This window comes from Amblyomma americanum, chromosome 7 (genome assembly GCF_052857255.1).
Source record: "Amblyomma americanum isolate KBUSLIRL-KWMA chromosome 7, ASM5285725v1, whole genome shotgun sequence".
NCBI classification, from domain to species: domain Eukaryota; kingdom Metazoa; phylum Arthropoda; class Arachnida; order Ixodida; family Ixodidae; genus Amblyomma; species Amblyomma americanum.
Genome location: NC_135503.1, coordinates 92,652,536 through 92,669,618, shown reverse-complemented (window position 1 = coordinate 92,669,618; position 17,083 = coordinate 92,652,536). Strand labels below are relative to the sequence as shown.

The window sequence follows — 17,083 nt, the reverse complement described above, 5'->3', positions numbered from 1 at the left end:
AGCCTGTCCTTTTACAGACTGCTTGAAACGGCAGCCGCAGGGAAGAAGTGAGGTTCACGCTCATACTATTTTCTGCAACATTGTGCTATTTTGCTTGCTATTACCGGGGCTACAAAGGAAATCGTTTCAGCTTACTTAAATTTCTGTGTTTGGAGAGAAATCATTATAGTCCGGCCACTGAGCATAAGGCCAACCGCCTCATCAAGCCAGTCCTTTTACAGACTGCTTGAAACGGCAGCCGCAGGGAAGAAGTGAGGTGCACGCTCATACTATTTTCTGCAACGTAGTGCTATCTTGCTTGCTGATACCGGGGCTACAAAGGAAATCGTTTCGGCTTACTTAAATTTCTGTGGTTGAAGAGAAATCGTTATAGTCCGGCCACTGAGAGTAAGGCCAAGCGCCTCATCAAGCCAGTTCTTTTACAGACTGCTCGAACCGGGAACCGCATGGAAGAAGTGAGGTGCACGCTGGTAGTATTTTCTGCAACGTTGTGCTATCTTGCTTGTTAATACCGGGGCTACAAAGGAAATCGCTTCGGCTTACTTAAATTTCTGTGGTTGGTGAGAAATCATTATAGTCCGGCCACTGAGCATAAGGCCAACCGCCTCATCAAGCCAGTCCTTTTAGAGACTGCTTGAACCGGCAGCCGCAGGGAAGAAGTGAGGTGCACGCTCATACTATTTTCTGCAACGTAGTGCTATCTTGCTTGCTGATACCGGGGCTACAAAGGAAATCGTTTCGGCTTACTTAAATTTCTGTGGTTGAAGAGAAATCGTTATAGTCCGGCCACTGAGAGTAAGGCCAAGCGCCTCATCAAGCCAGTTCTTTTACAGACTGCTCGAACCGGGAACCGCATGGAAGAAGTGAGGTGCACGCTGGTAGTATTTTCTGCAACGTTGTGCTATCTTGCTTGTTAATACCGGGGCTACAAAGGAAATCGTTTCGGCTTACTTAAATTTCTGTGGTTGGAGAGAAATCATTATAGTCCGGCCACTGAGCATATGGCCAACCGCCTCATCAAGCCAGTCCTTTTAGAGACTGCTTGAACCGGCAGCCGCAGGGAAGAAGTGAGGTGCACGCTCATACTATTTTCTGCAACGTAGTGCTATCTTGCTTGCTGATACCGGGGCTACAAAGGAAATCGTTTCGGCTTACTTAAATTTCTGTGGTTGAAGAGAAATCGTTATAGTCCGGCCACTGAGAGTAAGGCCAAGCGCCTCATCAAGCCAGTTCTTTTACAGACTGCTCGAACCGGGAACCGCATGGAAGAAGTGAGGTGCACGCTGGTAGTATTTTCTGCAACGTTGTGCTATCTTGCTTGTTAATACCGGGGCTACAAAGGAAATCGTTTCGGCTTACTTAAATTTCTGTGGTTGGAGAGAAATCATTATAGTCCGGCCACTGAGCATAAGGCCAACCGCCTCATCAAGCCAGTCCTTTTACAGACTGCTTGAAACGGCAGCCGCAGGGAAGAAGTGAGGTGCACGCTCATACTATTTTCTGCAACGTAGTGCTATCTTGCTTGCTGATACCGGGGCTACAAAGGAAATCGTTTCGGCTTACTTAAATTTCTGTGGTTGAAGAGAAATCGTTATAGTCCGGCCACTGAGAGTAAGGCCAAGCGCCTCATCAAGCCAGTTCTTTTACAGACTGCTCGAACCGGGAACCGCATGGAAGAAGTGAGGTGCACGCTGGTAGTATTTTCTGCAACGTTGTGCTATCTTGCTTGTTAATACCGGGGCTACAAAGGAAATCGTTTCGGCTTACTTAAATTTCTGTGGTTGGAGAGAAATCATTATAGTCCGGCCACTGAGCATATGGCCAACCGCCTCATCAAGCCAGTCCTTTTAGAGACTGCTTGAACCGGCAGCCGCAGGGAAGAAGTGAGGTGCACGCTCATACTATTTTCTGCAACGTAGTGCTATCTTGCTTGCTGATACCGGGACTACAAAGGAAATCGTTTCGGCTTACTTAAATTTCTGTGGTTGAAGAGAAATCGTTATAGTCCGGCCACTGAGCATATGGCCAACCGCCTCATCAAGCCAGTCCTTTTAGAGACTGCTTGAACCGGCAGCCGCAGGGAAGAAGTGAGGTGCTCGCTCATACTATTTTCTGCAACGTAGTGCTATCTTGCTTGCTGATACCGGGGCTACAAAGGAAATCGTTTCGGCTTACTTAAATTTCTGTGGTTGAAGAGAAATCGTTATAGTCCGGCCACTGAGAGTAAGGCCAAGCGCCTCATCAAGCCAGTTCTTTTACAGACTGCTCGAACCGGGAACCGCATGGAAGAAGTGAGGTGCACGCTGGTAGTATTTTCTGCAACGTTGTGCTATCTTGCTTGTTAATACCGGGGCTACAAAGGAAATCGTTTCGGCTTACTTAAATTTCTGTGGTTGAAGAGAAATCATTATAGTCCGGCCACTGAGCATAAGGCCAACCGCCTCATCAAGCCAGTCCTTTTAGAGACTGCTTGAACCGGCAGCCGCAGGGAAGAAGTGAGGTGCACGCTCATACTATTTTCTGCAACGTAGTGCTATCTTGCTTGCTGATACCGGGGCTACAAAGGAAATCGTTTCGGCTTACTTAAATTTCTGTGGTTGAAGAGAAATCGTTATAGTCCGGCCACTGAGAGTAAGGCCAAGCGCCTCATCAAGCCAGTTCTTTTACAGACTGCTCGAACCGGGAACCGCATGGAAGAAGTGAGGTGCACGCTGGTAGTATTTTCTGCAACGTTGTGCTATCTTGCTTGTTAATACCGGGGCTACAAAGGAAATCGTTTCGGCTTACTTAAATTTCTGTGGTTGGAGAGAAATCATTATAGTCCGGCCACTGAGCATAAGGCCAACCGCCTCATCAAGCCAGTCCTTTTACAGACTGCTTGAAACGGCAGCCGCAGGGAAGAAGTGAGGTGCACGCTCATACTATTTTCTGCAACGTAGTGCTATCTTGCTTGCTGATACCGGGGCTACAAAGGAAATCGTTTCGGCTTACTTAAATTTCTGTGGTTGAAGAGAAATCGTTATAGTCCGGCCACTGAGAGTAAGGCCAAGCGCCTCATCAAGCCAGTTCTTTTACAGACTGCTCGAACCGGGAACCGCATGGAAGAAGTGAGGTGCACGCTGGTAGTATTTTCTGCAACGTTGTGCTATCTTGCTTGTTAATACCGGGGCTACAAAGGAAATCGTTTCGGCTTACTTAAATTTCTGTGGTTGGAGAGAAATCATTATAGTCCGGCCACTGAGAGTAAGGCCAAGCGCCTCATCAAGCCAGTTCTTTTACAGACTGCTCGAACCGGGAACCGCATGGAAGAAGTGAGGTGCACGCTGGTAGTATTTTCTGCAACGTAGTGCTATCTTGCTTGCTGATACCGGGGCTACAAAGGAAATCGTTTCGGCTTACTTAAATTTCTGTGGTTGAAGAGAAATCGTTATAGTCCGGCCACTGAGAGTAAGGCCAAGCGCCTCATCAGGCCAGTGTTCTTTTACAGACTGCTCGAACCGGGAACCGCATGGAAGAAGTGAGGTGCACGCTGGTAGTATTTTCTGCAACGTTGTGCTATCTTGCTTGTTAATACCGGGGCTACAAAGGAAATCGTTTCGGCTTACTTAAATTTCTGTGGTTGGAGAGAAATCATTATAGTCCGGCCACTGAGCATATGGCCAACCGCCTCATCAAGCCAGTCCTTTTAGAGACTGCTTGAACCGGCAGCCGCATGGAAAAAGTGAGGTGCACGCTCATAGTATTTTCTGCAACGCTGTGCTATCTTGCTTGCTAATGTTTCCGGCTCCTCCGAGCCCCGAAATAACTCACAGTAGCCAGTGGACGGCGAGGAGGACAAGGGTGGCAACGACGAGCTCCCACATTATGGATGCAGGGTTGTCGTCCTAATCCTGTGGAAAAAAGCAGAAAGAAAAGAAAAAAAGCTCAAATGAAGGACATGACTCAGCTGGACTCGGTTAGGCAGCAGGTTTGGTTTTGGTTTTGTATCGGTTTAACGGCCCAAAGCGACTCAGGCTATGAAAGACGCCGTAGTGAAGGGCTCAGGAAATTTCGACCACCAGGGGTTCTTTAACGTGCACTGAAATCGCACAGTACACGGGCGTCTAGAATTTCGCCTCCATCGAAATTCGACCACCGCGGCCGGGATAGAACCCGCGTCTTTCGGGCCAGCAGCCGAGCGCCATAACCATTAATGTAAATAACGCTTAATGAAAAGTCGTGCCAGGGTTTGCGATCTAGGGCAAAATCAATTCAGCACAGAATATGGTCGCTGTCGGGCTGTCACGTGTTCTCTCGCTGGTAACGTGTAGAAGCCAGGGGCCGTGTTATATAATGATCCATATGAAACGGATATCCATTTTCCATTGCATTTGGTCTGTCGTAAACGTGACAACAGCATCAGGCGCAAGCAGGAAGCGACCAACATGCAAATCACAAGGTAGTGAGTGCACACGTCAGAGATAGCCTTCGCCACTCGCCGCATTTACCGCTTAAGCATTGGTTGATACATGCGGCCAATAACGGGGCACGATTGCCAATGAGAAAATGCTCCAGTCGCTTCTCCACAAACGCTTGAAGCGCCAATCGAACAACAGTGACCAATGCCGTAGGATCGAATGGATTCAAAGTGGAAAATAGACAAATGGACACTTATAGAATACATCGCCTGAGCTCGTTTATTTAGCATTGTATATACTGTTTCATTAATTTGTTTCTTTTCACTGACCGCTGCGGCTGCCACTGCACCTGTAGCAATGTAGTTCATCGCCTTTGTCTCATATAAGAAAGGCGGGGGCCTGCCAATGGCAGACAGGGTAAAGAATGGACCGAAAAAATTATTTTTGCAAAATACAACCTCTGCCTCCTAGGGCCTCCTGAACAGGCACAATACAATTGCTCTTTTTGTGCGAATCGATTACACCCTTATCGCCCGCCGCACCGGACGACTGATCCCGGTGTGAGCGGTGTAGGCCTTTCATTTGAGCAGATCATGGAGCGGTGCATAAAAAAAAATAAATCAAACACAAATAACTTACATACGAAGTTTCCAATGTAGTGAGCCAGACCTACAATGCTATTTGCAGATTGTTCTTTTCCCCTTGCCCGGTTCGTTGCACGTTTCGCCCGTTTGCTAAATTATGCGCATAAGCAAATAGACTTCAACGAAGGCAAATATTGCGGTTTGTCGTCGAGAGTCCTTTCACGATAGTTTTCCCTCCTCGGTGCAACGAATAGATGTTGCAAAGTGCTCAAGTATGCACCCTGCACAACAGGGAAGCCGCTTGTTTACTAACGGCACGAAAACTAAATGAAGCGCGGAGTGGATGAAAATTTTTGTTTCTTGAAACCTGGCGTAGTATCAACTGTAATCGTTGTCGGTGGATGCCAAGCATGACAGACCAGATTTGCAGCATTCGTTATTTGCCCACTGCAGTGTTATGCTGTCCGGCAATAAAACTGTACATTCACTTTCGTGGTCCACGTAATTTTCCAGCCGTTAGTATACTACGTTGTGGTCGTTGCAGCACGCATTGACAAGCATTCACGTGCAAGGCAGTGAATGATCCTGCGACACATTGCCAAAGGCCCGCGGTGCTCCTTTCGTTCGCAGGCCAATGCCAGTCCGCTGTGGTCTCTTCCTGGGCCCCACAGTGCCTAGTTCCGTGCATAGTCACTGCACCGCGCTTACGTTTCTGAAGAGCGTGTCTTTGGGAATTTCGAAGGGTAATGAGGAATTAGAAGGTGGTAATTTCTAAACCGCTTCCTGGTCCGAATATATTGAGAATGCCTTTTCACAATCCTTGCAGTTGGGTTACTTAAGGCAATGCACTTCACACTTCCAGTCGGAGAGCTTTGCAGGTGATTGCAATGGAGCGATTATTTCATTGCAGAGCCAGGAGTATTAATCGGTGCTACATACTTAGGACAAGTACAGAAGCGCTGGGAAGGAAACGCCTCTAGTATGCGACTGTCGAGCACTTGAGATTACCCGTGGCTGGCAGCGACAATGCAAGGAAATATTCACGGTATGGATTGATAAGGCGAATCTAATGAATAATATAAATCGTGCTGAATGAAAATGCCGACCACTGTTGAACGACAAAAGCGACGGCGCCTTTTCAAGTGGCATATCGTTCACCTCTGCGCTTTTATCACGACTGGTTCTAACTGCTCTTGACACAAAAATCCTGCAACGTCACGAGTTGTCACGAGTGTTGAAGAAGTAAGCTATGCGAAGGAGCTGCGGAATGAACCTAAACAACCAGTAGCATACATTTGATCGCTTTCATACATTTTGAGATAGCCAAGATTGTGACACAACCTATGGTCACAGCTTATGTGATCCAACTAATGACTTGTGATCCAATACTAAAAAATAAAGCATTATTATTATTATTTTTAACTTCAGCATTACGGCAGCAGTCTCCCATTTGGAAGCGAAATATTCGATGAGAGTTTCAGGGTTTTGTTCAGAACGCTTTAAATACATTCCAGACCGCACGAACTCTTTCCAACTCTTTAGAGCACAGAGTAGACGGCGAATGAGATGTCGCTAAAAGTCAGAATGACCTTTACTATCAGTGTGAAGCAATTTGATGACGTCTAGGAGAAATAAATGATGTCTTTTCGCCAAAACAAGGTACATGCTTGGCACCTGAAGCGCGGCTACTTAAAGTATTCTCTCCGTGTGTACCTGTCGAGTGTTTCGCACCTGAAACATGCGCGGACAGAATGCGTAAACGCTTCGCTCGAGGAAGAGTCAAGTGCCCAGACAGGACACCTTTTGCGAGCGGTGCGGTTTTGTAGGCAGGAACCGAGATTCTCGCTACGTCGGCCGTCTTTGAGAGTTCGTGGACCTGCTGAGATGCGTTCCCGGGGCGACAAGGAGTCGGCAGTGCATGCTGCTGACATGTGCTTGAGACGCCACTTTAAGTCCGAGCTGCTGCTTGTGGGACGCCGGCGCCGGTGAACACGTATCCGGAAATCCACACTTGTGAGAACGACATTGTAGATATCGTGCTGTGCACCTAGTACTCCTATCATGCGCGGAGCAGCATCCAACATTTATTTAACGTATTTTGTGTCTGTACATAGTGTATATCGGCGCCCTACTCATATCCTTTCTTACTCTCGCTATCCCCTTTCTTTCCCTCTCCCAGTTCTTTTATTCCCGCTAGTCGCAGCTGAGGTGCTTCAGGTTTCGATGGCAGATGCCGCGGCAAGCAACTTCTTTTTCTTACATTGTTATTTTATTAATAAATAGCCAGTAACAACATACCGTGCTGCGTGGTTGCTGTTTTGGGTGCCGTGCAAACAAGTGCCCACTTGGAGAATTTTTGGCACGGAGCAGTAATCGCGCAATAGAACATTAAATAAAGGCGGCTCGTTATATGCGCTGGAGTCTGCTAGAGCACAGCTCTTAAGCGGCCGTTCGTGGATTCTGCGTCTTAGTAGTTGGCGTAACACGCCACCTGACAACCGTGGCTGGTGGCGTGCCCCAGCGAAACGCCACGGCGATAGGGCGGAATGGGCAACCTTAAGGTGGACGCCGTGTGAAGATATACCGAAGGGTGGCTAGCAGCCTAACCACCTCTCAGCCACCTGCCAGAGCGGCAGGTGCCGTGTGATGAGCTGCGCTCAAATTTCGTTTTGCCGACTACCGTAATCGTCTGTCGAATTTTTTGGTTAGTGCCTGAAGCGAAGGAAACTTTTATGATGAGGTGAAGAAAATATATGTTTACAACTAAGATGTGGTACTACAAAAAATACGCAGAACACTGTTGGACCCAACCGCCAGTGGCTATTTTTTGGGTTCGGATGCGAAATAAAATCGACATTTGGTACGACAAGTGAAGCATTACAGACAATGAGTATAAAAACTTATAGTACATCGATAAGGGAACAGATTAATTTCCTTAAAACACATATAAACATTTTACGAAGTGCATTTCGATAGTAATGCACAAATAAAAAATAAAACATGAACCAATCAGTGGTTTGTTATTTAAAGAACGTGCTTTTCGATCTTTCCTGAAATTATGCGTATCTTATACCAGTGGGTATTTCGTTCCATGTCTTAAATACAGCAAATTCAAGCGGTCTTTTCCTATATGCATCATGTACAGGCTGCAGGTTGAAATTTACAGACGCAACACTTCTCGTAGTGTGTTGGGGACACAAAGATCGACACAGGGAAAGGACGATTGGGCTTCAGAACACTCTTTACGCAGACAGCGGTTTCATATGCTCAAACATACCATCAAAAGGCAATGTTTTCAGTTTATTAAACTGTGTCCTGCTGGGTGTATTTGGTTTCGAGCACGGCATGATTCTTAATTCACTATAATGTAAATGCCTGTAAATATATGCCTGTATGTGGTTAGAGAACCTGTTTCCACGAAAACTGCATGTGGGCTCGCTAGTAACTTGTCAACTCTGCAGTAGGCCTTCAGCAAGTCCAGGTATGAAATTAAATGTATTGGTTGTTCATCCGCTCGCTATGGGATAGCCTTTGGTTTACTCAAAATTATCAGCGACGGATTTAGTGGGACGTTAGTTTTGTGAAACTTAACACGACAGCCCTTTACTGTCAGAACTCGTCGAATATCTCACTTTTAAGTGCATCCCCATTAAAGATCTGTGCCCGCCTGAATACTATAAGCCATGACAGTCATTCGATGCCCCGAATGTCATTCGACGCATCTAATGTCATTCGGTCTCATTCGGTGCTACACGGTAAAAAATAATGTCATTTGAAAATGATGATAGTGGCGATCAGTGAAAAAAACATAGTACAATTGAAAGACATCAGGGAGCATAAAAGCTGTTTTAAATTGTTATGTAGTGGTTCAGAAGCGGGTTAGAACATTTCGGTACAATAATATAAGCTAAAAACATTATTTCCGGCAATTCTTTAGCACTTTAGCCTTAAAAAGCCAAGCCAAGTACAAAGTCAACCACATATCCGATAAACGTATATAAAGAAAATGGCTGACGCGGCGGCGCGCGGGGGCGCGCGGAAGAGAAGTGAAGTGCTCAAAAGGTGAAGTGCTCAGTTACATATTTAAGTACTTGCGAGCTAAACGAACATGAAACGCCAACGAGCAAGAAACACGCCACTCAAAATGATCGACGGTCTCGGGAAAGGCCTTGCTTTACGGTCGGCCGCTGCCGTTGGCTGCAGCTGGGATCGAGAGTAACAGCTATCCACGACAGCTTCTACTGTCAAGCGGTTCGCACTAAAATGAATATTTATTTAGCAGAACTAAATAAATACAATTTCTAACGCTGGCAGTGTGCATGCTATTTTTTCGCGTAGCTTGTTTCTGCTGCGTATCTGGTGTCCAGAGTACAGAGAGTTCGAGGTCGAATGCGAATGAGTTCCCCAATGTCATTCGATGGCGAATATCATTCCAACCTAATGACATTTAATGTTCCCGTGTAGCAGCCGATTAATGGCATTAGGTGCTAATGTCATTCGATGGGAATTACATTAAATTTGCCGTGTGGCAGGGGCATAAGTCTCTAAAATCGCTACATATGAAATAAAAAATAGCCTTGTTAAAGATGGCAATTTTGCGCTTATTAAATGGTGTCCCTACCTATCGCGCTGTTAAGGATCTTTACTAACTGCAAAGACAGAGCCGCGTTAGGCTTTCATGAACGGTGAATGATATCCTTCTGAACGGCAACTGCCACCCCATGGCTGTGAAGCAAGCATAGCGTATCACCACATTTTGTGTTTTGTAGCGCGATTGCGTATACTTCCTGTTAAAATAATTATCTTTTAATTAATAATGCTTACATTAGACACCCAAAAACGTCTTACAATTAAAGAATTGATTTCTGTGCATCTCCACATGATGTGACTGCTATGAAAAAATGACGAGTGCGACGTGGTTTTTCATTCTTAGCATCAGCCTGCAGAGTAGACGGTTACTACCCTCACAGGTTTCATTAAATTAAATTTTAATCAGGTCCCATGGTTCACTTACTTCTGCGGCCGATAATACAATAAGCCCGCCTCCCCTCAGCTCCCGTGTAACTGCTGCAACCTCGCAGAGGTCTGTGTCGTTCAATGCGCTATAACGGATACGTGTGGCCAGAAGCGTTAATAGAAACGCCTAGTTTGCATTCGGGGTAGACGTTGGAAAACATTGTTATGCGCTGGATTCGGTGCATTTAAGAGATGGCCAGCGTCAAGGAAGAATGTGTCGCCGAAAACATCATGGATAGGCTACAGACGCTACTGCATACAATACCTTACCTTGCCGCACCTTACCGTGCCGCACCTTATCTTACCGTACCACACTGTACCGTATCGGCTCGTACCGTACTGGCTCGTACCACACCGCACCGCACCATACCATACCATACCATACCATACCATACCATACCATACCATACCATACCATACCATACCATACCATACCATACCATACCATACTGAATCTTAACATACCATACCTTACCTTACCGCGCCGCACCGCACCGCGCCGTACCGTACCGCACCGTACCATATTATACCATACCATACTATACCATACCATACTATACCATACCATACTGTATCGTAACATACCACATATGCGCACAACCATATGGAGTAGCGGCACTTTTTAAGATCACGTCACCAGCAAGCTCAAGCGCGGAGTCGAAATCTGTGGCAACGTGTAAGGACCATAAATAGATTTTGAAGGGTATTTCCACGCTTCTTTCTATGCCTTAGCGTCGAAGGCAACGAAACGAGCAGTAAAAAGCGATGTGAAGAGGTTTTTCATTTAGTGGAAAATATGTTGATGCACGTTAACGCGCATTTCACAGTCACGGAGTCCTTCCGAGGTGGACAGTGCCACTTAGGATGTAAAAAAGATTTATTATCACACATGTGTCGGTTACTGTCAAGTTTTGTGCAACACTTCAAACACGTGGATATGCGTTCGCCACTACAAACAATAAGCCTACATACACCTTGAGAAAACTTCCGAATCTGAGATTTGTTATCTTGACTTCGTTCAATAGGTAAGACATTTATTTTTCATCCTCGTGGCCGCATAATTGCTCCTGCGCAGTTTTAACCCATACAAAAATTAGTCCACTTGCTCACACGCATCGCTTACACTGGGAGCGATGGGAGCTATGCGTTACTTAGAAGCACAAATAGTATGGAAAAACTGAACGTGAAAGGCAGCTAAGGCACAACGGAGCGAGTTTAAACTTGAGTGTGACGGCGCAGATTCGCACTACGAGCGCTGACTTTCAACACGCGTTTATTTGAGAGGCACGCGGTCTAGCTGTACAGTCTTGGAGAAACGTTTGCGGGATGCGTATTTGCGGAAAGTATTTTCTTCCCTATGCTATCGAGCACGAAAGGTCAACGAAAATGATTCAAGCACAACGGGACAGGTGTGCTCCATCCTCTTGAAAAATTCCAGCTGACTGACTGGCTATAGCAACACAAAAATATTCATTTTCTTCCCGCGAATCCGCATCCCGAAAATATTTGTCCATGGCTGTACCTTCTGCATTAATGCAAATCATGGATATGCGATGCAATTGTTGCAAAATATTCTTGCAAAAAATGTGTAGCATGTTCATGGTTTGTTTTCATGCACAAGGTATAAGCAGCCTGTGTGTCTATGTTGTAAACGCATTTGAAAATTACACCTCGTTGAACGTATTTCTCTCGTTCTCTTCTGTGCTTTGCGCGTTGTTAACCTCTGATTGCGAAACAAACAATTCCAAGTTGCTGTTTTGATGAACTGAAAACTCTAGACTTTTACCGCTCCGTTCCCGCTTGGATGAAAGAAAACAGAGAGGTGTCTAATTGAAAACGAAGCGAGTGGCGTAACCCCTTTGGGAATATAAAGCATGTCTGCTTTTTCTGCGAGGAAGTATTTAAAATTACCATGCGTATACGGTGCTGATAAGCCGCCACTCCATGTCGCCCTATGTAAAAGGAAGAAAAATAGCGATAAAGGCATACACTCAGTTCTGAGTGTACATTCTCTTCATGCATGCCGCGGCAATTGCTTTCAGTAGAGGTCTGTTTTAGAACACAGCGCTTGGAAAATAAGGAGCTTAAAGTAACGCGTCTTCTGGTGTGTGTATCCCCACTGGAAGCTGGATCATGTACTGGTGCAGGTTTAAGTAGGAACTGGCACCGCAAATGAGAATGAGAAACTGTGACGTGCACAGCTCGGGTTTGCACTTAGAAAGGTAAGCCTCTCGATTTCATACCACATGGCGTGATCGCGAGAAACTGTTCGTTTAATTTTTGTTTGTGGCGTTCGTGTTGCAAGAAAAACGAAATACTTCACCGGGGACGCGCACTTTTTGCTAGGTCTGCTCGCGTGGATTAGGTTCGACTGGCTCGAGCGCGATGACGCTTCGCATCACCACAACTGTGCCGGAGATTAGGAAACGTTGGAACAATGTTCATCGCCAAGCCAGGCGTTCGTGGTCATGACGCAGGCTCGCGAGGTGCCACGTCGGCTGTCTTGTGTGTTCGTCCCTGACGACGTGCGGGTCCTTGCGGAGGAGTTGACACGAACACACGCATAGCGCTTGCGAATTGTTTCGCAAGTGCCTGTTGAGCGTCGCGGACATCAAAAGTAAGTCCATTTTTCACCGCGAAAAGCGGGAACGAATCAGATATACGTCACATTGCTCGTCCAGCGTTGAGTAGAGTGTTTCTGGCCCTCTACTCTTAGTGTGATCAATCCCTATACTGCGAAGCCTGCCCAGAGGATTATCAAGGACTTTAAGGCCCGCGAAAGGAAGCAGTTGTCAGGTCGCTCACTGTCAAGTCTTCGTCATTCGTGCACTGGAGCATCTAGACCTGCGCCCACAGACGGGTATGAAGATTCTCGGCCACTGGCTGCGGTGGTCGTGGGCGGTGAATGCCTCCAAGGCACTGCTCTGCTTTTTGAGGACTTCTGGCCTGCACGGTAGGCTGTGACTTTACTGAATGGCGTGTCTTTAATTTCCTACAGCTGTCTTTTCTCCTTCATCTTTTTCTTCCCTCACCCCTTTCCCCCCGTGCAGGGTAGCAAACCGGCTATTCGTCTTGTTAACCTCCCTGCCTTTCCTCCTCCTCCTCCTCATTCTTACTTTTATATCATACTGAGGTCGGGATCGAAAGCATTTAGTTCGGCGCAGAGAATATATTGCGAGCTAAATTGTCTATGTCTCAATTTTTTTATCATATCATTTAAGCTCTAATTAGGCGCTACAGCTCGCTGCCTTGGGCAAGGACGGCGGGATGGTTCAAAGATTCCCGCGGGACGCAATAAGACACATAAGACATTCACCAGCGCTTGTGTCTCTCGTCTGGGTTTCGGGCTAACTTCGCATCCTGCTGCACCAACTACCTCGGCATCATGCTCTCTGGAATTCAAGCATATATGCTTCCATTAGCAGGTCCTTTCAGGTTACATTCTACAATATGGCGTCTTCGAGCTGACTGCGAATTTCTACAGTGAAGGTTTGGAGAAAGCATGTTCTTCTAAAGCGTTGGGCACAACAAATCGATTTCCTCGTTACTATATAATAAGACTCTCCGTTGAAGTGGATGCATTTTGTGAATGGTTTTATACGTTATGCGTAAGGGGATGTTTGGTAAGAATACTCACGCGGATGGGCCAGAGAACACGTGACTTGAGGTTGTCGCAACCCCTGAAGCCCTCGTCTCATTGTTTGGCGGGATTTCACTACATAAGAAACGGTATGTCTCGCATAGCCCCTTTGTTGCTTTATGCGCCAATATATCTCAAATGAAATGCTCATCCACATTCTATTTACTGAAGCTATTTACTCTCAAGGTTTCGCGATTGTCACGACAGTTATGTCTCCAAGATAATGCCGGCGCTCTTTGCCCACGTGACAGCTGCACAATGGGTCTTAATCTCTACGTCTTGTCCTTCGTTATTTCTGATAACGTCAAATTCCAAGAGCGACAGTGTTCTTGCCCGGTAAGCGCATCACGGTGGCAGTTCTTCTGCAGGAGTCATCCCTATGGCTTTGTGGGACACACTATAGCATAAGCACAAGGGCCAAGCATTCAAAACAGGAAAAAAAGAAGTGGTATTTAGTACCGCACTATTGAAACCAACCACTGCGTTTCAACTCTGATAACAAAATGGTTCAGAGGCTCTGGTATAGCATATGCCTCTCTCCAAAGGCCCAGAATTGTATATACGGTCATATACATTTTCGTACCGGTTCAGCAGCCAGGCCAGCGCACCTCTCGCTAACATTCCGCGAGGGCTATTTCGGTGGTTAATAAATGAATTTTTACAAACTAATAACGTGGTCTTTTTTTCCACGTCAACCAGTGGTACTTACTGAAAGAGCAGCTCTGCAGAGGCCGAGATGTGAGTCGTATAGTCGGTGCCTTTCGGATGGACCTCAGTGCTCGCAACCCTTGCGCGCCGTGCTCAGCGCGCCGACTGCGGTATCAACTACGCGACCGATGATTGCGACCGCTTCGAATGCAGCGTTCACCTGCGCCGACCATGCATTGCAGCGCCGTCGTCACCGCGGCAGGGGAAGAAAGAAATAAAACGAGAGAAAGAGAAGTTCCTCTATTTTCTCTCCCCGTCCTCCTGTGCTTAGAGTAACGTATCTCTGTTCCCGTCCTTTCGCTTTGTCAGCAGCACTTAGGCCGCGCTCGAGAGGTGCATCCGAGGGCAGCTGCACTGGTGGGGCTCTCCGTCTCCCACGAAATCGGCATCCTCTCGAAAGAGTGATGTCAGAGTGCGATAACGAAGATGCGGCGGAGATAACGAGAGCGCTGTATAAACCGCTGCCGTGTGGACTGCCGCAAGCTCAGTACGAATATGCATTTAGTTGAGAAGCACCCGACGCCAGGTATAAACCACGATCAGGCATTGTGCGTGGCAGATGTTTATCAGCAGATAAAGGGTGCAATCATGTATTCCTTGTCCTGATTCCTGCAATGACGTCGCCTTTGACGGTATAGATTGCACACGGAATGTGTTCTTATAACAGTTGCGGAAGACGGGACGCATAAAAAATAAAAAGCGCACAAATTTCAATACGGAAGAATTGAGGCTTGCTCTTGCCGTTAACTTTACTCTATCGGTAATTATTTAATGTGCTCTCTTTTATGTGTGTATGAAAACGTTTTGCAAAGAAAATAAAAAAGGCGGACACAATCCTGCTCAATATGTTTTAACCATCTGTGTGGTCTTTTACTGCGCTATTATTACGTACAGCGGCTGCTTCAGCAAAGTCTGCCAAAAGTTTTTAAAACTCTGTTTTTGTAGGTACAAAGATGGCTTTCGAGGCATGTCAATACCATGGTTGGCGGACGTCAGATAATAGGAGAATAGTTTTAAGTGAGCTTGTTAATTGTGTTTTATAGTTAATTTTATATTTACTGAAGCTAGGAGCCTGGATGCAAACAAATATTTGTAGATCGCTACTTTTCATTTATTCATTGTACGCTTTTCTTTAGATTACCCTCACAGCCTCTTCTTGACTTAGTTTTATTGAAGAGAGTTAAGCAAATTCTTTTTAAAATTTCACACGCCAATGCTGCTTGCTTAAGTACGGCTTCGCGTTTAAGAGATGTTTGCGTCATAATCGGTGCAATGCAGCCTGTGTGATCAGTCAGGGACCACACATCATTTTGTTTTCAGTTCATTGATATTGTGTTCTTGTGAACTCTTAATGAGGACACTGAGTTCACACCGTACAGTATAAGACTGCAGCCTGTTCAGAAAAGCTCTGTGACGCTTTGTATATTTCTTGTGCTGATTAGACTCTTCAGTGTGAGGAGGAGCAGTATGATGAGCCGACATATCAAACCACCCCGTTCTGAGAAGTCTCTGTTCCGAGAGCAGTGCGCAGAAAGAACCTTGACTGGTTAACCTTCTGTTGTGCACGCCTACCATAATTTTGATGCGCATGCTTATGGCGTCATGCGTGAGTATAGCGGGATCGCATTATGTATTGTAACCCTGTTTTACGAGTCATGAGTCTGGTCGGTTTTTTTCAGTAATTTTTCTTGAAATAAACAAAAAAATAGATTATCTGCGGTTTAACTACTGCTGAACCTGGTTAGAGAGCGAAAGCTGTGGTGTATCGGGCAAGTAGACGCGGCTTGGCGTCTGTAACGTTGAGCGCGTTCCGCACACTGGATAGACAGCGAGCCCACCCTGCCACCCTGCCAGGTAGCAGTTGAATTAATGGTTCATCGCGAGAAGTTGGCCACCCAATGAACGCTGCGGCCTATTCTATCACCCTCTACCGGTAAATGGAAAGGTCAAAGGTCAAGTTGTGCGACACCATAGTGGACCACATATGGTAAGGCCTATAGCCATACTTTACCTCTGGCTTACTTGAAGGTCAACCGACAACGCACGGCGAAGTCGGTTTTACCTAACGTAGTGAAGCGTTCGCTTTAAAAAAATTCGGCTGATTAGTCTAAGGCGACAATCACGGAAGGTGCTTGCGTTGCTGCGGCTTCGGCTCGCATCCAGCTTGGACTGCGGTAATTTTATTTCTTTTTGCTAAATTTCGGACTGCAAATAGTTCGTTGTAGGCCGTTAATTTGCAACGATGTTCGTCTTAGTTTAACGGGAATGGGTGCTAAAAACGTTGCACGCTTAATAGATGAAAGAGAGCACGCCTACTCGGGTAAACCTCAGTTAGCAATTTTGAAAAGTAAACCGAAGGTTTTTGTGAAGTGTTAACATAACGTAAATAGTCAGTTATCACGACGTTTTCAGCAGTTACCACCTACTCACCATCCCATGTTTTTGATGGTAGAGAGGGGCAGTGGGTTTGTTGAGTCCGTAAAAGTGACCCGCCCGCGCCCTCTACTGGCCGCCCGTACCACGGCAGAATGGCAAGTCATCAGCGTTCGTGTGGACCAGGCCATTGATGTAGGTGGCCCTACTCAGTGGCCCGTAACCGAATATCTACCTATGTTTTATAGAGGGAATGTGTTGTATAGACCAACACCATGTTTGCGAACAAAGCGGGGGTTCGCCGCAGGTGGATCCGACTAGGGGTGAAAAGTAGGCTTAGCGCCCTTAGGAATACATGGAAGGAA

At 46.2% G+C, this 17,083-nt stretch overlaps 1 protein-coding gene across 1 annotated transcript in view; it reads right to left on the bottom strand.

The window, feature by feature from the left end:
* Positions 1-14,540, bottom strand: part of LOC144099403 (thromboxane-A synthase-like) — a 43,218-nt gene extending 28,678 nt beyond the window's left edge. The window contains exons 1-2 of the mRNA XM_077632669.1: positions 14,347-14,540; positions 3,811-3,890 (exon numbers count right to left, since the gene is read on the bottom strand). Coding sequence (XP_077488795.1) covers positions 3,811-3,863 — 53 coding nt within the window. The 5' untranslated portion in view covers positions 3,864-3,890; positions 14,347-14,540. The remainder of the gene's footprint in view (positions 1-3,810; positions 3,891-14,346) is intronic.
* Positions 14,541-17,083: the final 2,543 nt, after the last annotated feature.